Source organism: Eimeria acervulina, genomic scaffold (genome assembly GCF_000499425.1).
Source record: "Eimeria acervulina Houghton genomic scaffold, Eah_scaff554, whole genome shotgun sequence".
NCBI lineage: Eukaryota > Apicomplexa > Conoidasida > Eucoccidiorida > Eimeriidae > Eimeria > Eimeria acervulina.
The window spans coordinates 1-19,902 of record NW_013549733.1 but is presented as its reverse complement, the minus strand read 5'-3'; the positions used below and the strand labels follow the sequence as shown (position 1 = coordinate 19,902).

General features: G+C 42.3%; 4 protein-coding genes across 4 annotated transcripts; 2 read left to right on the top strand and 2 right to left on the bottom strand.

Moving 5' to 3' along the window:
- Nucleotides 1–814: 814 nt before the first annotated feature.
- Nucleotides 815–2,808, bottom strand: EAH_00042620 (hypothetical protein, conserved; the record flags this gene model as incomplete). The annotated part of the gene is made up of 2 exons (XM_013395061.1): nt 815–820; nt 1,030–2,808. 2 exons carry the CDS (start codon nt 2,806–2,808, stop codon nt 815–817), a joined length of 1,785 nt encoding a protein of 594 aa, XP_013250515.1.
- Nucleotides 2,809–4,016: 1,208 nt separating this feature from the next.
- EAH_00042610 (protamine P1, putative) lies at nt 4,017–5,853 on the bottom strand (the record flags this gene model as incomplete). The annotated part of the gene is made up of 4 exons (XM_013395060.1): nt 4,017–4,477; nt 4,748–4,862; nt 5,171–5,292; nt 5,832–5,853. 4 exons carry the CDS (start codon nt 5,851–5,853, stop codon nt 4,017–4,019), a joined length of 720 nt encoding a protein of 239 aa, XP_013250514.1.
- Nucleotides 5,854–7,488: 1,635 nt separating this feature from the next.
- Nucleotides 7,489–14,319, top strand: EAH_00042600 (M16 family peptidase, putative; the record flags this gene model as incomplete). The annotated part of the gene is made up of 8 exons (XM_013395059.1): nt 7,489–7,506; nt 8,364–8,487; nt 9,155–9,244; nt 9,761–10,864; nt 11,157–12,965; nt 13,604–13,719; nt 14,083–14,192; nt 14,313–14,319. 8 exons carry the CDS (start codon nt 7,489–7,491, stop codon nt 14,317–14,319), a joined length of 3,378 nt encoding a protein of 1,125 aa, XP_013250513.1.
- Nucleotides 14,320–19,152: 4,833 nt separating this feature from the next.
- EAH_00042590 (hypothetical protein) lies at nt 19,153–19,476 on the top strand (the record flags this gene model as incomplete). Its single annotated transcript, XM_013395058.1, has 1 exon — nt 19,153–19,476. The coding sequence occupies one exon, from the start codon at nt 19,153–19,155 to the stop codon at nt 19,474–19,476; it is 324 nt and encodes a 107-aa protein (XP_013250512.1).
- Nucleotides 19,477–19,902: the final 426 nt, after the last annotated feature.

The window sequence follows — 19,902 nt, the reverse complement described above, 5'->3', positions numbered from 1 at the left end:
AAAATAAATATATATATATATATATATATATATATTATATGTATATATATATATACATATATATATTTATGTAATATAAACATTATATATAATATAAACATATATATAATATAAACATATATATATATATATATTATATTGTATAGATGCAAATATATATATATATATGTATATGATTGTACAGACGAGCAAACAAATATATAAACAAATGTATAAATACTAATATATATGAACAAAGAAGAATATACATATAATTAATATATATATATTATTAAAAATAATAGAGCAAAACAATAAAATAAATTAAATAAATTAAATGAATAAATAAATTAAACAAATTAATTAAATTAATTAAACAAATTAAATAAATTAAACAAATTAAATTAATTAAATTAATTAATTAAATTAATTAAATAAATTATTTTACTTGCAGCAGTTTTTGTTTTGTTTGAGTCCAGCGGGTGACAAGAGAAAAATAAATTTGCTGCTGCAAATCAGCAGAAGACATCAGACCTCGCCTGCTGCAGCAGCAGCAGCAGCAGCAGCAGCAGCAGCAGCAACAGCAACAGCAACACATTTAGGTTTAGAAGAAGCAGCAGCAGCATAAGCAGATTTAAATGCAGTAGCACATTTAGAAGCAACGGCAGCAGCAACAGAATTAGAAGCAGCAGCAGCAGCAACAGAATTAGAAGCAGCAGCAGCAGCAGCAGCAGCAGCAGCAGCAACAGGAGCAGCAGATTTAGAAGATTTTCGAGCAGCAGCAGCAGCAGATTTAGAAGCAGCAACAGCAGCACCAGCAGCAGCAACAGCAACATCAGCACTAGCAGCAACATCAGCAGCACCAAAAACAGCAGCAACCACAGCAGCAACAGCAACAGCAACGACAGCAGCAGCAACGACAGCAGCAGCAGCAGCAACAGACCGTTGAAGTGCATTAGCGGAGATGAATGTACTGATGAGTTGCTGCAGCAGCAAATGCTGTTTAGGGGTTTGAGCTGTATAGGCAGCTGCTGCTTGACAGAGAGACACAGTACTGAGACTTTTCTTCATTAAACAATAAGGAGATAAGGGTAGAGATAAGCTGCTGCTGCTGCTGCTGCTGCTGTTGCTGCCGCTGTTGCTGCTTTCATACTCCGAAGCAGCAGCAGCAAAATCACGCGCAAGCTGCTGCTGCTGCTGACGTTGCTGCTGCTGTTGCTGTTGCTGCTGCCGAAGCTGCTGCTGCAGCTGCCGCAGCTGTTGCTGCTGTTGCTGCTGCTGCTGCTGCTGCTGCCGCTGTTTGCTCGAGTGCAGTGAAGTGAGTATAGAGAAGAGGCGACAGCTAGCAGCAGCAGCACCCGCGCGTTTGCTGCTCTCTTCTTGTTTTATTTGTTTTTCTTGCATTTGCTGCGGTGTACAGACATAATAAAGGCTTGAAGCGTCAGCTGCAGCAGCAGCAGCAGCAGCAGGTGCAGCAGCTCCAAGCTGAAACACAACAGGCCCTTCAGCTTGACCTGCTGCTGCTGCTGCTGCTGCTGCTGGTACTGCAGCTGCTTCAGCTGCTGCTTCCCATTGTGCAATCCCTCCCTCATGCTGCTGCTGCTGCGGTTGCAGTTGTTGCTGCCAGTGCTGCAGCAGCTGCATGTGCTGCTGCTGCAGTTGCTGCTGCAGCTGCTGCTGTTGGAGTTGCTCGAGCAGCAGTTGCTGCTGCTGCTGCTGCTGCTGCTGCTGCATCCAAACTGGGCTGACAGCAATCCAAGGCACAGTTACCCCCATGACCTGCTGCTGCTGCTGCTGCTGCTGCTGCTGCTGCTGTGAGGGGTAGGGATAGAAATGCCCCCAGAGCTGCTGGGGATTTGCAATGGGTCTAGATATGCCTTCTGCTGCTGCTGCTGCAGTTGCTGCCGCAGTTGCTGCTGCTGCTGCTGCTGCTGCTGCTTCTTGTGTTGGTGTTACTTGGGGTGTATATGCAGCAGCAGGCAATTCTTTATCTCTTTCTTTTAATCTTTCAATTACTTCATTTAAAGTTTGCTTCATACGACTCAGCGGTGAAAGACTTGCTGCCGCTTCTCCTTCCTGTTGCTTCTGCTGCTGCTGCTGCTGCTGCTGCTGCTGCTGCAAGTGCTGTTTTGCTGCACTTGAGTGCATCTCTTCTTTTATTTCTGCTTCTTCTTCAAAGCCCTCATAACCCCCAAACCCCTCAAACATTTTTTCGTCGTCTTCGCTATCCTTATTATCATCAAACATTCGCTTTATCTTTCTCTCATTCATTCTTTGAACCCCTTCATAAACATCCCTAGGGGCCCCCATAGAGGGGCCCCTGAGGCCTCTTCTAGGGGCCCTTACAAAGCTTTCAGTAGGGGCCCCCCTAGGGGGCCCCCTAGGGGCCCCCATAGAGTCTTCTGTAGGGGCCCCCATAGGGGGCCCCCTACGGGCCCCCCTAGGGGCTTCCAGAGAGCCTTCTGTAGGGGCTCCCATAGGGGGCCCCCTACGGGCCCTCCTAGGGGCCCCTATAGGGGACCCTAGGGAGCTTTCAATAGGGGCCCCTAGGGAGCTTTCAATAGGGGCCCCCATAGGGGCCCCTATTGAAGAGCCTTCTGTAGGGGCTCCCATAAGGGCCCCCATTGAGCCTTCTGTAGGGGCCCCTATGGAGGCCCCCTTAGGGGCCCCCATAGGGGCTTCTAGGGAGCCATCTATAGGGGCCCCTAGAGGGCTTTGAATAGAGGCTTTTAGGGGGGCCCCCTTGGGGGCCCCCAATGGGGCCCCTGGTTGTTCTTTGGAGGTACCGGATGCCCAGAGGATTCTGCAGGTGTATGATTCGACGCACATTAAAGGTTGAGGAGAATTAATATGTTTATTTTTCATTGATTTGAGGTGTACATACACCCGAGTAGTTGTTGAGGCGGTGTGCAGGTGAAGAGGCTCTTCATAGTGATGAGGCTATGAAATAATAATATTTTAAAATAATAATTCAATAAAAAAGATAATTTACAATAAAAAAACAGAAAAATAAAGAAAGAATTTAGCTACTGATGATGGTGTAACCGGAAGTTGAGTGTAGCTGCGCATACACCTGAAGCAGCGGTTTAAAAAAGGGTAAAAGCAGCGATAAAAGAATAAAAAACAAAGATTTAAAAGAATTAAACAATAAAAGATTAATAATATAAATTATTTTATCAAGTCAAACCCCAAAATGCTTCAGAAAGACCCAGTGAAACACCCACCAGGGAGCGCAACAGATTAGAGGAGGAAGGAGGCATAATTTTTTTATTTCTTGAAATTTTCTGATCTATTTTAAATTAAATTGAATAATAAAAACGAATATTTAAAATTTAAATACAAAAATATACTCCATTTGTTGGTTTCCTTCGCTTTTTATCTACGGTCTGTCAACCGCCTGTCCGGTGGTTTGCGGTGTATGCGCACCTCAAAACACTGAAAATTTTAATGAAATAAAACACAAAATTTCAACATTTTATTATTTTTGCTGTTTATACCAAAAGACAAATCAATAGAAGCTCCCATTTATCCCTTCGTTGCCCTCGTAAACCTTACAGAACGGTTTAGGGTTTAGAACTAGGGTTTAGGGTTTAGATAAAGGGTTTAGGGTTTATATCTAGGGATTAGGGTTTAGATAGAGGGTTTAGGGTTTAGACAAACCATTTAGGGTTTAGGGTTTAGACCGAAGGTTTAGGGTTTATGTACGTGGAGGAGGGTTTGGCGTTCATTTATATTGAGGGTTTAGGGTTTTTATAATAAGGGTTTAGGGTTTTATAATGAGGGTTTAGGGTTTTTATAATAAGGGTTTAGGGTTTTATAATGAGGGTTTAGGGTTTATGTCTTTAGGGTTTTAATTCACCCAAAGTTCAAATTTAATCCGCAAAACCCTAAAACCCTAAACCCTAAACCCTAAACCCTAGGCACTAGCTTCTTGTTGGTTTAAAGAGAAAAGAGTATTCCTAAATAAATAAATAAATAAATAAAATTAAATAAATAAATAAATAAATTAAATAAATAAGACAAACAAAAGTTTGTGTTCATACATCTCTTTCTTCTGCTTCCTCCTGCAGCACAGTTAAAACTACTTTAGGTTTCTTTGCTGCTGCTGCTGCTGCTGCTGCTGATGCATCAGCAGCAGGGGCAGCAGCAGTAGGAGCATCAGCAGCAGGAGGATCAGAAGCAGCAGCAGCATCTGCTGCTGCTGCAGATTCTGCTGCTGCTGTTGCTGCTGGCTCTGCCTGTCTGCTGCTTCGCTGCTCCCGCCGCCTCTTCCTCGCTGTCTGTGCTGCTGCTGCTGCTGCAGGTTTTGCTGCTGCTCCTGCTGCTGCTGCAGGCTCTGCTGCTGCTTCAGGCTCTGCTTCTGCTGCTGCTGCAGCAGCAGCTTTTGGCTTTCTATCTAACGCTGCTGCTGCTGCTTTTTTAAGAAGTGCAACAATTTCCGGGGAGACCCAGTCTAAGACAGTTTCGCCTTGAGTTGTCTGAGCCTCTATATTAGCTCCTGATAGCACAAACCCTAAACCCTAAACCCTAAACCCTAAACCCTGAACCCTCACTAACCCCTGGGCGTGTTGTCCTCTATATTTGAATGCAACCTGCAAACCCTCGCGTTTTAACTCCTGCAGTAAACCCTAAACCCTAAACCCTAAACCCTAAACCCTAAACCCTAAACCCTCCAAAACACCAATGACGTCGGGTCTGCTTCTCTCTCCAAGGGGAACCTGCCTAGGGATTAGGGTTTAGGGTTTAGGGTTTAGGGTTTAGGGTTTACCGAATTCTATTAGAGTTAATGCAGATTCAAACTGCTTTGCTTTGCACGCCAAATGCAGAGCTGTCCTGCCCCCTCGAGAAAGACGCGCATCTACTGATGCCCCTTTAAGAAGAAGCTGCATATACACCCCAAACCCTAAACCCTAAACCCTAAACCCTAAACCCTAATCCCTTCTAGAGAAAGACGCGCATCTACTGATGTCCCTTTAGTAGTAGTAGAAGCTGCATATACACCCTAAACCCTTAACCCTAAACCCTATCGCACAAAGCAGCCACAAACCCTAAACCCTAAACCCTAAACCCTAAACCCTACGAATGCGCCACTCCTTTCTATCTGCGTGCCTGTTCTTCATTAGAGTTTACCTAGTAGACAAACTTTTAGGGCTTAGGGTTTAGGGTTTAGGGTTTAGGGTTTAGGGTTTACGATTTCAAGGACTTGTTGATGCCCCTTTTGAGCAGCAAAATGCAAAGCCGTCATATTATCTTTTGCGGGCCTTCGAATTGCTGCGCCCCTCCTCAGCAGCAGCTTCACCATCTCGCTACACCCTGAACAAACCCTAAACCCTAAACCCTAAACCCTAAACCCTAAACCCTAAGCCTTCGTTTGAGATGCAGGAGTGGAGGGAGGGATAAATAGCACCAGCATAAAAACAGCAAAACCACAGCAGCAGCAGCAAGAACAGCAGCAGCAACAACAACTGCAGCAGCAGCAACAACTGCAGCAGCAGCAACAACTGCAGCAGCAGCAACAACTGCAGCAGTAGCAACAACAACAGCAGCAACAACAGCACCAGATATACCAGCAGCAGCAATACTAGCAGCAGCAAAAACACAAGCAGCAACAGCAGCAGCAACATAAGCAGCAGCAACAGCAGCAGCAGCAGCTGCAGCAGCAACTGCAGCAGGCGAACCGTCGAAGGCGGCGAGATGCAAAGCGGTGCTGCGAGCAGAAAACCCCACAGCTAGGGTTTAGGGTTTAGGGTTTAGAGTTCGGGTATAGGGAGAGGTCTACGCTTCAACCTCTGCTGCATAGTCCTAAACTGCCTAGGGTTTAGGGTTTAGGGTTTTTAGGGTTTAGGGTTTACCGTCTGTGAGTATCAGCAGCATTAACGAGCCATGCGTTTTGCGGCTGCTGCAGTTTTGCTGCTGCAGCAGCAACGTCTCTGCTGCGCACCAATTGATGAAAAGCAGCAACAGCAGCATCAGGATCTTCTTCTGCTTCTTCTGCTGCTGCTGCTGCTGTTGCTGCTGCTGCTGCTGATTCGCCAGCAGCAGCAGAATCAGCAGCAGCTGCTGCTGCCGATTCTGCTGCTGCTGCAGCTGCAGGCTCCGCTGCTGCTGCTGGGTTTGCTGCTGTGGTTTCCGCTGCTACTCCTGCTGCTGCTGCTGCACGATCAGCAGCAGCAGCAGCAGCAGCAGCAGCAGCAGCAGCAGCAGCAGCAGCAGCTGGTGTTTTATTCCCGTGGGGGGGAATCTCACCGCCAGGTGAAGATGCGGTTTGATTGGCAGTCATGAGGGTTTAGGGTTTAGGGTTTAGGGTTCAGGGTTTAGAGTTGAGGCCTTAGGGTTGAGGGTTTGGAGTTTAGAAGTGTGTCTTTAGGGTTTAGGGTTGATGGTTTAGGGTTTAGGGTTTGAATTTCAATATTAGGGTTTAGGGTTTAGAATAAACCCTTTCGAAATGCTAATGCATGTGTTGATGATGCAGTGCTCTACCCAAACCCTAAACCCTAAACCCTAAACCCTAAACCCTAGTCCCTAGCAAACCCCAAGCCCTAGTCCCTTGCAAACCCTAAACCCTAAACCCTAGCAAGCCCTAAACCCGAAAACCTCGCGAAGTCTAAACCCGGAGCCCTGCCAAACCCTAAACCCTAGCAAGCCCTAAACCCTAGCAAACCCTAAACCCTAGCAAACCCTAAACCCTAGCAAACCCTAAACCCTAAACCCTAGAAATAAAGAGAAAGACCTTCGATATAAATTCAACAGTTGTTAGTCTTAGAGTGTTGGGCCCCACAGAGAAGACGTAGATAAATATTTTTAAAGTTTAATAAAGTTAAATGTGTTTATAAATTAATAAATAATTATAAACAAAGTTGTTAAAGAATAAATGCTGCTGCATTCGGGTGTACGTACATCATCTAGTCAGCCCGGCTGTACATTGCAGATAGCTTCCATTATGGGCCCCAAACCCTAAACCCTAAACCCTAAACCCTAAACCCTAAACCCTAATCTCTAAACCCTAAACATTAAACCCTAAAATTTATTTCTAAACCCTAAACGTAAACTCCTAATTTCATTAGGAGTTAATCAGCGTTTTGATTTATGTTGCACTGGTCCCCTTCGTCTGTAAACCCTAAACCCTAAACCCTAATAAACCCTTATAAACCCTTATAAACCCTTATAAACCCTTACAAACCCTTATAAACCCTTCAAAACCCCTAATACACCCCTACAAACCCTAGTATACCCTTATAAACCCTTATAAACCCTTATTAACCCCTCTAAACCCTTATAAACCCTTACACACACTTACACACCCTTACAAACCCTTACAAACCCTTATAAACCCTTCTAACCCTAATCAACCCTTACGAACCCCTATAAACCCTTATAAACCCTCATATACCCTTATAAACCCTAATAGACCCTTCTAAACCCTTCTAAACCCTTCTAAACCCTAATAAACTCTTCAAAACCCTTCAAAACCCTTCTAAACCCTTATAAGCGCTTATAAACCCTAATAAAATGTTTAAGAGTGCAGGGGTGAGTGTCCCTTGTGGTGTATGCTGTAAAGAAGATGAAGAAAAGATTTTATTAGATAGATTTGAAGTGAAGGTGCATTTTAGTATATTGAATTGCTGCATCCGTGAGCTGAGGTGTACGTACACTGGAATTAGGGTTTTTGCTTGCATTGTTGCTTCGCCTATTTGTAATTTAAATATTACTTTTAAAACAGAGACGCACACAAATGAAGGCCTCCCGCATACTCTTGAGCACCTTGTCTTCTTAGGCAGCAAAAACTATCCTTATAAGGTAAACCCTAATAAACCCTAATAAACCCTTGTAAACCCTTATAAACCCTTATAAACCCTTATTAACCATTGTAAACCCTTATAAACCCTTATAAACACTTATAAACACTTGTAAACCCTTATAAACCCTTATAAACCCTAATAAACCCTTATAAACCCTTATAAACCCTTATAAACCCTAATAAACCCTTGTAAACCCTTGTAAACCCTTGGAGACCCTCATAAACCCTTATTAACCCTTATAAACCCTTGTAAACTCTTATAAACCCTTGTAAACCCTACACCCTCGTGTCTCCCGAGGGTTTGGTGTTCATATGGTTTAGGGTTTACGGTTTAGGGTTTAGGGTTTAGGTTGTAGGGTTTACGGTTTAGGGTTTACGGTCTATGGTTTAGGGTTTGTGATGTCTAGGGTTTAGGGTTTCGGGTTCGTGATGTATAGGGTCTAGGGTTTGCGCTGTTTAGGGTTTGTGCTGTTTAGGGTTTGTGCTGTTTAGGGTTTATGATATTTAGGGTTTAAGATATTTAGGGTTTATGATATTTAGGGTTTAGGGTTTAGGGTTTAGGGTTTGTGGTTTGTGGTTTGTGAAGGGTTTTATTGACAAAGCAGCAGCGCGATGTTTGTCGCAAGGCACCAACGCGTGGACGGCGACCGATCATACAAATTATACACTCGAAACAGCAGGTTATGAGGGTCTCTTTACTCTTTTACCCGGTAAAGATAAATAAATAGATATATATAAATATATTTATTTATATTTATTTAATTTTATTTATCTTTATGTTTGATTTGTTTGTTTGTTTGTTTGTTTTGTTTTGTTTTTGTTTATTTGTATGTTTGGGGGTTATGAAGGTCTCTTTACTCTTTTACCCGGTAAATATATATAAATAAATATATATAAATATATTTATTTATTTAATTTTATTTATTTATTTATATTTATATTTATATTTAATTAATTTGTTTGTTTGTTTGTTCTTTGTTTTTTTTTGTTTTTTTGTTTGTTTATTTGTTTGGGGGGTTATGAAGGGCTTTTACTCTTTTACCCGATATATTTATTTATTTATTTATTTATTTATTTATTTATTTATTTATTTATTATTTATTTATTTGTGTTTGTTTGTCTTGTGTGTATATATGTGCCTCATTATTATTAATATTTTGGTGTATATATACACCTAATTATTCTAATAATATTCGGGTGTATATGCAGCTTATTTATTAATAATTAAATGCAAAACATATATTTATATATATATTTATATATATTTATATATATAAATATATATTTATATATATATACCCCTTGTTTAATAAATAAGATTGGGGTGTATATGCAGCTTATTATTTTTATGAATATTGCGGTGTATGTACACCTCAGTTTATTTGGAGCATTTATTTCTTCCTACTTTGAATGACGATTCTTTCTTAACAGAAGTTCATCACTTTAAGGCAGATGGGACCAGTGCAGGTCAGACAAGGGTTTGTTCGAGGGTTTAGGGTTTAGGGTTTAGGGTTTAGAAAGCATTGTGTGAGGGTTTATAAGGGTTGTGGACGGTTTGCGTTAATGAGGGTTAATAAGGGTTTATAAGTTTATATTAGGCTTTATTAGGGTTTATAAGTTTTTATAAAGGTTTAAAAGTTTTTATTAGGGTTTACGAGGGTTTATTAGGGCTTGGGAAGGCTTATAAATGTTTATTATGGTTTATAAGTTTTTATTAGGGTTTCTAAGTGTTTATTAGAGTTTATAAGGGTTTATAAGTTTTTAATAGGGTTTACGAGGGTTTATAAGGGTTTATTAGGGTTTATTAGGGTTTATTAGGGTTTCTAAGGGTTTATATATAAGGGTTGATAAGTTTTTATAAGGGTTTACAAGGGTTGATAAGGCTTTACAAAGGTTTATAAATGCTAATTAGGGTTAATTAGGGTTACTAATAAGGGTTAATGATAAGGGTTGATTAGGGTTTATGAGGGTTTACGCATGCAGGTGTGGTGTACAGTGAGATGGAGTCATGCGAACGTACTTGTTCATCGAATATAAACGAAGCTTTTCTATCTCTTGTTTATAATAAAGACAGCGGATACTGTCAAGAGACAGGAGGAAAGCTGCACTGTCTGAAGGCTACAAATAATAAAAGAGTGGGACAGTATCATCGATACTTTTATAATTTTCAGAATGCTGCTATAACTGTCTCAGGCTTATTTCCTATTGATTTGCTGCTTCAGCATATTGCTTCTGCTCTAGATAAAGTTCAAGCTGCTGCTGCTTCTCCTCCTCCTCCTGCTGCATCATCTGCTCTTAGTTCTGCTGCTGCTGCAGCAGAAATAACAGCAGCAGCATCAGCAGCAGCAGCAGCAGCACATTCTTTAGATCTGTCGACTTTTGATATACCTTTCTCTGCTTACGGCTCACCCTGGTCTTCCCCTATTAACACCGCTCCTCCTAATATCAGCAGCAGCAGCAGCAGCAGCAGCAGCAGCAGCAGCAACAGCAGCAGCAGCAGCAGCAATGTGAAGATTGTTCGATACCCTGCTGATAGTATGGATGGCGGTAATGTATTAGTCGGTTTTAGAGGTCTTCTGTGGGAGCAGTTTAAAGAGAGAGAAGTAATTGAGAAGCTTTGTATATATCTAACAGACTCTAGTCAATCTTTGCTGCAGCAAGCACTTATTGAGACAGCACATCCTCTATGCTCTTCTCTTAAATGCGGTGGTGAGAATTTTAAACGCACCTGCTTCTTTTTTGAAGCAGCAGGCGTTGCTCTACCTCAGCAGCTGCAGCAGCAGCAGCAGCAGCAGCAGCAAGAACTGCAGCAAGAGCAGCAGGAGAGGCAGCAAACGGACGCGAAGAAACAGCAGCAGCAACAGCAGCAGCAGCAGCAGCAGCAGCAGCAGCAGCAGGATGCAGAGGAAGACTTGCTGGAAGCTGCGCAGGAGCAACAGGGTTTAATTGTCGCAAATAAAATAAGAGAAGTAATAGCAGCAGCAGCAGCAGCACCAGATAGCTTCGATCTTAACAGAGTGCAGCAGCTAATTAAGAAAGACCTGCAGCAATTTGCATATGCTTTAGAGCATTCACCTCATTCTACAGGTATATTATATTATTTTATTTATTTATTTATTTATTTATTTGTTTAAATTATGTTTTTAATTGTATATTATTATTATTATTATATTAATAAAATGTATTATACAGATATATTATTTTCTTCGTTTTGTTTGTTTGTTTTATTTAACAAAAAAATATTTTATTTGATTTGTTTATATTTATTTTTTGTTGATTTTATATACTTTATTTGTTTTTGTTGATTTAATTTATTTAATATATTTAATATATTTAATTATTTATTTATTTGTTGTTTATTTGTTTTTGTTTGCTGCAGTATTAGAGTTGATAATTGAGTATTTTTTGTATGGTAGCAGCACGAAAGATTTGCTGCTGCTGTGTGACCAGTGGTCTATAGCAGCAGATTTGCTGCAACTTCCTGCTGCTGCTTGGGTGCAGCAGCTGCAGCAGCACCTTGTTGATGCTCCTGCTGCTATAGTTTGCTGCTGGCCTTCACGTCGGTTGCAGCAGCAGTACGCTGCAGCAGATGCAGCAGCAGCAGCAGCAATCCAACAGCACGTTGGTAGCAGCAAACTGAAGCTGCTGGAGCAGCATGTTGCTGCTGTTAAGCAGCAGCAAAGCCTGCCCTTCCCTGAAGCAGCTCTGTCAAGCATAAACTATGCGAGTGTATCGCATGTGCAGCTTATTAAAACAAATGTAGCAGCAAACTTCTCTCTTGCTGCTGATGCTGATGCTGCTGCTGCTGCTGATAATGATGCTGATGATGATGGTTCTGCTGCTGCCGCAGGCAAAGCAGCAGGAGACACAGCAGCAGCTGCAGCAGCAGCAGCAGCAGCAGCAGCAGCAGCAAGATCGCTCGAAGGCTGCAATGGTTTGCTGCTGATTCTTAATGACATTCCTTCTGAGTTTGTGTCTCTTCATTTAATTATTAGGATTCCTAAGGATTGGACTGAGCAGCAGAAGCAGCAAATGCTGCTGATGCTGCTGCTGCTGAGAGAGAGCGATGTTCAAGTGTCTGCGCAGCAAGCTAAACTTCTCAATATAGATGAAGAGACTATTCAAAAAGGAATTGCTGCTGCTGCTGCTGCTGCAGCAGAAGAAGAGCAACAACAACCAGCAGCAGCACCAACACCGGCTGCAGGGGCAGCAGCAGCAGGAGACTCAGCAGCAGTGCGGCTGCCTCACTCTGTTGTGTCTAAGTTGCTGCTGCAGTATACAACGCATAACAACGTAGGAGTAGGGTTCAGCAGCAGCAGCAGCTGGAATCTACATCTCGGGGGTTTATATAATATTGTGTCTCTTCATTTTACTGCTCCTATTAGCTTTTATAAAGAGGTGCTGCTGCTGCTGCATATATTCATGTATAAGGTTTGTTTCTCAGATGACAGGCTGTCTGTACAGCTCAAAAAACAAAAGAAACAGCTACAAAAATTAAAGCATAAACCCTACTTCTTGCTGCAGCAGCTAGAGATGTCTCTTTGGTTTCGGAGCAGCAGCACATGCCGCATTGCAGGCTGGGGAAGCAGCAGCAACAGCACTGCAGCAGCAACAGCAGCAGTAGCAGCAGCAGCAGCAGCAAAGGAGAATAACGAAAAGTTTGAGCCTGCAGTTAAACCTATTGCTGAGGTGTATAGGCAGCTCTTCAACCATCAACGCATGCTGCTGCATGTTGGTGCTGCAGCAGCAAAGCTGCCACAGACCTGGAAGGAAGATATACAAAGTTGTTTATTTATTGATAAGCAACAGCAGCAGCAGCAGCAGCAGCAGCAGCAGCAGCAGCAGCAGCAGCAGCAAACTCTTAATACCCTCCTGGATATAGGTCTCTCAGCAGAAGACAAGGTAAATGCAGCAAACAGCAGCAGCAGCAGCAGCAGCAGCTGCAGCAAGAACGGCAAGGCCCTTCCTGCTGCTGATGCAGGTGCTGCTCCAGCCACACCAGCAGCAGCAACAGCAACAGCAGCAGCAGCAGCAGCAGCAGCAGCAGATGCACGTGTTGTTGTGGGCTTAAGCAGCAGCACTGCTTCTTATTTAAGAGCAGCTGTTGAGGCTCCAGCTGGATATAACAAAACAAATAAAATTTTCTCGTCTCTTCTCATTGTATGTGAATGCTTTTCAATGATGGAAGGTCGGCCAAACCCTAAACCCTAAACCCTAAACCCTAGAAAACACTAAACCCTAGAAAACACTAAACCCTTGAAAACCCTAAATTCTACGCCCTAAACCCTAAATTCTAAACACTAAACCCTAGAAAACCTTAAACGCTAAACTGTAGAAAACCCTAAACCCTAGAAAGCCCTAAACCCTAAACCCTAGAAAACCCTAAACCCTAGAAAACCCTCATTAAAAAACCCTAAGCGCTAAACCCCTAACTCAAGTATACCCTTTTGTATAAACCCTAAACCCTAAATACTAAACCCTAGGTTTCTAAACTCTTGAAAAACCCTAAACCCTAAACCCTTCTAACCTAGCTCTAGCCCTAAACCCTAGACCGTAGGAACCCTAGTAAAACCCTAAACCCTCATCCAATCTGTCTGAGCAATGCCCCTAAACCCTAAACCCTCATCTTCATAAACCCTGAACCCCCGCAACACAGAACGGAACATATACACGCATTTAGGGTTTAGGGTTTAGGGTTTAGGGTTTAGTGTTTGTTTGCTGGGATTTAGCGATTATGTCGTTGGTTCTTTGCGGTTAGGGTTTGAGGCGTCATGGGCGAATCGTCGCCTAGGGTTTAGGGTTTAGGGTTTAGGGTTTGTGGTTTAGGGTTGTTGTTTCGAGTTGTACGAGGAGGAGGGCTTGCATATGGCTGCGATTTGTCTTATAATGCTGATGCGGGTTTACTAACGCTGAGGATCTCTCCTGCTACAGACCCCGTCGGGGTGAGGGTTTAGGGTTTAGGGTTTGTGAGGGTTTGTGAGGGTTTGTGAGGGTTTAGGGTTTAGTTGTTAGGGTTGGGGGGTGGAGTTTGCAAAGGATTGTAATTCAGAGCTTGAGGTTTGTGACAGTGTAGGTTCGGAGTTGAGGGTTTAGGGTTTAGGGTTTAGGTTTTGTAGGGGTTTGTGATGGTTTAGGGTTTAGGGTTTAGCAATGCGGCACCGATTTCTGCAGTAGTATCAAGTGGTGTTTAGCGCTTAGGGTTTAGAATGTAGAGTTTTGTGTTTGTAGCCCCGGGTTGCTCAGGGTTTAGGGTTTAGGGTTTAGGGTTTAGGGCTTAGGGTTTAGGGTTTAGGGTTTGTATGAAGGCATTGGAGGCGTCTTTAAATGCATTTCGGCCTTTTGCTTCTGGGGAGGCCAAACTAACAGAAGACGAAATTAAAGCTGCAAAATGTTCTCTTATATGCGCACTCGTCGGGTGAGGGTTTAGGGTTTAGGGTTTAGGGTTTAGGGTTTAGGGTTTAGGGTTTGGGGTTTGAGGTTTGGGGTTTTGGGTTTAGGGTTTAGGGTTTAGGGTTTGGGGTTTGCATTTTGTTAGGGGATAGGGGGTGTAGGGGTTTAGAGCATGTGAGGGTTTAGGGGTTGCTAGGGTTTAGAGTTTGTTAGGGTTGTGTATTTGCTAGGGTTTAGGGTTTGTTAGGGTTTGATTTTGTTAGGTTTTGTGAGGGTTTAGGGTTTGTGAGGGTTTATAATGGTTTCGTGTTTATGAGGGTTTGGGGTTAGTAGGGTATGTCTAGTGTGGAGGTTTAGCGTGTGCTCGCTCTAAACCCTAAACCCTAAACCCTAAACCCTTATTTTGTGGTTCAGGAGGGAGGAAACCCCTGTAGATGTATCTTGCGAGACGCTTTTATCTTTATTAAGAGGTTTATCTTTTGATAATAATCGCAGACTGCTTAAAGATATTGAAGAAGTAGAAACAGCAGAAATACAGAGGGTTTGTCAGGTGTATATGAAGCGGCTTGTTGAAGCATTTAACCCACAAACCCTAAACCCTAAACCCTCGCAAACGCGCAGCACACTCTGCGTTGTCACCAACAAAAGCAAAGTAAGCAAACCCTAAACCCTCACAAACCCTAAACCCGAGCAAACCCTAAACCCGAGCAAACCCTAAACCCGAACAAACCCTAAACCCTCACAAACCCTAAAACGCGAACAAACCCTAAATCCTAATACACTTTAAACCCTAATAAACCCTAAACCTCTTTCATCCCTCCCCCCCTTAAACGCCCTGAACTCTCCTAAACCCTCATTGTAAACCCTAAACCCTCATCGTAAACCCTAAACCCTCCTAAACCCTCATTGTAAACCCTAAACCCTCATCGTAAACCCTAAACCATCCTAAACCCTCATTGTAAACCCTAAACAGTGCTAATCCTTCTTTGTGAAGTCTGATGGTTCAAAGCCTTGCTAAACCCTCATATACCCCCTTCTTTACTTCTAAACCCTATTTTTTTGTCTGCATGTTTGTTTGCTGCAGGCTGCTGCTGTTGCTGAGGGTTTGAAAGGCATGGGGATTTGCTGCAGCGTTTTAAACGCTCAGGAACTGTATCATTTTCTTCAGAGTGAAGAAAACATCCCCCTCCCAGCTAGCCAGCTAGCTAGCCAGCTAGCTAGCCAGCTAAGTAGCGAGCGAGACAGCGAAGAAGATGAAGAGAGTGATGATGATGAAGACAGCGGCAGTGAAGACACTGAAGAGGAAGCTGACAGCCAAGACGACGACAGCCCCACGGACGAGGATTGAACGACTAGCTAGCTAGCTAGCTGTCATAACTAGCTAGCTAGCTAGCTGGGTAGCTAGCCAGGCTACTAGCCATGCTTCTTATTCACGGTCTACATTCTGCACGCCCAGCTATCGAATTTCTAGGCAGTTCGATAGCTAGCTAGCGAGCTGTTGTAGCTAGCTAGCTAGCTAGCTGGTGCAATCCAGATAGCTAGCTAGCTAGCTAGCCATGGCAACAACAGATGCCTCTGGTGTTCAGCGCAGCGCCGCAAAACGCCAGCTAGCCATTTCCTTTAACAGCTAGCTAAATAGCTAGCTGAGCGGCTAGCTAGGCAACTAGCCAAACAGCTAGCTAAACAGCTAGCTAGGCGTATATGCCTACCTAGGGTAGCTAGCCAGCCAGATAGCTGGGCTCCTAGTTATCTATCTGGGTAGCTAGCCATCTGGCTAGATAGCTATCTACCTAGCTAGCTAGCTATCTATCTACATATCTGGCTAGTTAGCTAGCTAGCCAGCCAGCTATACGGCTAGCTAGTTATCTATCTAGCTACCTATCTGGCTAGCTGGCTACGGCAGCTGCTAATGCAAACGCATGGTTGCCAGATCAGCACACAAGCAAGTAAGCTAGCTAGCTAGCTAGCTAGCTAGCTAGCTAGCTAGCTAACTAGCTAGCTGAAGTTGAGGTGGGGAGGAGAAATAGAGGTTTGCTGTTGCAGCAACAGCAGCCGCCATCTCCACACGCACAAAATCGGCAGCTTCTGTTGCTGCTGTGCGTTTTGCTGCTGCTGCTGCAGCTGCTGCTGCAGCAAAACGCCCTAATGGCAGCTGCAGCAGCTGCTGCTGCTGTAGCCGGTGCTGCTGCTGCTGCTCCTGCTGCTGCTGGAGCGCCTGCTGCAGCAGCAAAAGACGCACAATGTTCCCTTTGCTGCTTTTGTAAATGCGGGTTTTGGATTTGTTATCTGTGTGCAAATTAGGGTTTAGGGTTTAGGGTTTATGATGAGGTTTTAGGGTATATAGGCTTTCTAATGACGGTTTAGTATTTAGGGTTTAGGGTTTATGATGAGGGTTTAGGGTATATAGGATTTAAAACGACGGTTTAGGGTTTAGGGTTTATCATGAGGGTTTAGGGCTTAGGGTTTTAATGATGAGGGTTTAGGGTTTTAACGATGAGGGTTTAGGATTTAGGGCTTATGATGAGGGTTTAGGGTTTAGGGTTTTAACGATGAGGGTTTAGGGTTTAGGGTTTATGATAAGGGTTTAGGGTTTAGGGTTTATGATGAGGGTTTAGGGTTTAGGGCTTAGGGTTTACTGTTTATCAATTGTCTCCAGGCCCTGCGGGTCCCGTCATATAAAAAGAAACAGAAAAAAATTTTTTTTTATTTTGTTTAAACTCGTAGGGGGTCTCTCGGCTGCTGCATTTTGAGGTGTATGTACACCCCAATGAAAAGAGACAGAGCAGCAAACGCATTTAAACGAAACAATTAAAAAGAATTTAATATAAACAAACTTTAATATATTTATATTAAACATATATATATATATATATTTATATATTTATACATACAGAGAGAGAGCAAAAAAAATTAATAAAAAGCAAGAAATGCATATACACCCTAGAAGAGACAGAAGGAAATGCAAGGAGAGAGACGAACAAATAATAAAATAAACAAAATAAAACAAAAAGATAAAAGGAGACAGAGGGGACAGCAAATAATTAAAATTTTATTTTAAATAGATAAAAGAAGAGACAGAAAGAAACAGACGGAGACAGAGACCAAACAAACAAAACAAATAAATAAAACAAATAAATCAACAAATAGATAAATAAATAAATAAATAAATGAAGAGAAAACAAATAAATAAATGAATAGAGAAATAGCAAGCAAACAAACAAACAAACAAACAAACAAACAAACAAATAAATAAACATACAGTAATAATAACAATAATAAACCCTAAACCCAAATAATAAACAAACGAATAAATAAACAAATAATAAATAAATAAATAAATAAATGAGAGACGCACCGTAACAACACCAAAGTGTCTCCTGAGGGTTTTATTTTCTTTATTGCTTCTTCATTTGAATCAACAGCAACACAATTAGGGTTTTGCTGCTGCTGCTGCTGCTTCCGTCTTCGATACACCCAAAGCTCTCCTCCATCCTCCTCCTGTGCAGCACAGCTACCCATACAACGTAGCTAGCTATACAGTACAGCTAGCTAGCTATACAGCTAGCCATACAATACAAATAGCTAGCTATACAGCTGGCTAGCTATGCAGAGCGGTACACAGCGCAGCTAGCTATACACAGCTAGCTAGCTAAACGCAAACCCAACTAGTTATATAGTACACCGCAGCTAGCTACAATACACCCAGCTAGCCACTATACACCCCAGCTAGCTATTATACACCTCAGCTAGCTATTATACACACCAGCTAGCTATTGTACACCCCAGCTAGCTACCATACACCTCAGCTAGCTAGCAATCAGCTTGGCTAGCTAGCAAGCAGCTTGGCTAGCTACCATACACCTCAGCTAGCTAGCAATCAGCTCAGCTAGAAGCAGCTTGGCTAGCTAGCAATCAGCTCAGCTAGAAGCAGCTTGGATAGCTAGGAATGAGCTTGGCTAGCTAGGAATCAGCTTGGCTAGCTAGGAATGAGCTTGGCTAGCTACCATACACCTCAGCTAGCTATCAATCAGCTCAGCTAGAAGCAGCTTGGCTAGCTAGGAATGAGCTTGGCTAGCTAGCAAGCAGCTTGGCTAGCTACCATACACCTCAGCTAGCTACCAATCAGGTTGGTTAGCTAGGAATGAGCTTGGCTAGCTAGGAATGAGCTTGGCTAGCTAGGAATGAGCTTGGCTAGCTAGCTACAGGGAGAGGGCTGACCTGCCACTTGGGGTCGTTAGGAAAATAAATTGCAGTAATTTTTCGTCCGTTGTTTATATCCGCAGCAAAACCTCCGTCGAGATGAATTTTAATAAATGCATTTGAAGGGCAGACAGACAACTGCACCGACCATCCAATCTGAACAACCAAACCGCAATTAGGGTTTAGGGTTTAGGGTTTAGGGTTTAGGGGTAAGGGTTAGGGGCTACAAATTAAGGTTTAGGGTTTACCGTTTAGGGAATAGGGTTTAGGGTTTAGGGGGTAAGGGGTAGGGGTTACGGTTTAGGGTTTAGGGTTTAGGGTTTAGGCCACATTATGAATGCATAGCGTGCAGACGCGCATGCAGCACGGAAACTAAACAAAAATTAATTAAAATTAATTAATTAATTAATTAATAGCAAAGAAACAAGCAGCAAGCTATAAATAAATAAAACAGAGGGCTGAACAGCAAATAAAAAAATAATTAAATAAACAAACCAACAAATCTATTAACGAAAAACGGTGCTTCTTTCCATGAGACAAACCCTAAACCCTAAACCCTAAACCCTAAACCCTAAACCCTAAGCCCTACCTGTAGGCAAAGATTTGCTTTCTTGTTCAGCTCGAATGGTAGAGCCAACAGACATTTTAGCAGATGGCGCAAACCCTAGAAAAGAAAACAAAGAATTAGGGTTTACAATTAGGGTTTAGGGTTTAGGGTTTAGGGTTAGGGTTTTAGGAATAGGGTTTATCAGGCAACAAACAGCAACAGCCCAAGCAGAAGCAAAATGAACCCATGCAGCATCATCAGCAGCAGCAGCAGCAGTAACATCAGCAGCAGCAGCAGCAGTAACATCAGCAGCAGCAGCAGCAAGTGCAGCAGCAGCAACAGCAGCAACTGGAGCAACAGCAGCAACTGGAGCAACAGCAGCAGCAACATCAGCAGCAGCAGCAGCAGCAGCTGGAGCAGCAGCAGCAGCAGCAGCTGGAGCAGCAGCAGCAGTAGCATCATCATCATCAGCAGCAGCAGCAGCAGCAACAGCAGCAGCAGCAACAGCAGCATACCCTTTGGTTTTCTCTATCAAGACTTGAGGGGGATGTCCAGCAGATAAAATCTTTTCGTATGCCGTACATACTTTGCTGAAACTGCACGAAAGAAATGCAGCATTTTTATGTTTATATATATAATATATGATATATATATTATATTATATAATATATATTATATTTTATTTAGTATTTGTTTATTTAATTGTTCTGTCTTATTCGATTGAGTGTGGTTGATTGTATTATCTGTTTAAATTTTATTTATTTATATCTATTAATTAATAATTTATTTTATTTATTTATTTATTTATTTATTCAATTTAAGTATTTATTTAAAGATTAAATTTATTTATTTATTAACTTATTTAATTATACATTTAATTGTTTGATTAATCAATTATTTATTAATTTATTTATTTACTTATTTAACTTATTAATTAATTTATTTATGTATTCAATTTATTTATTGAATTGAATTTATTTATGTATTT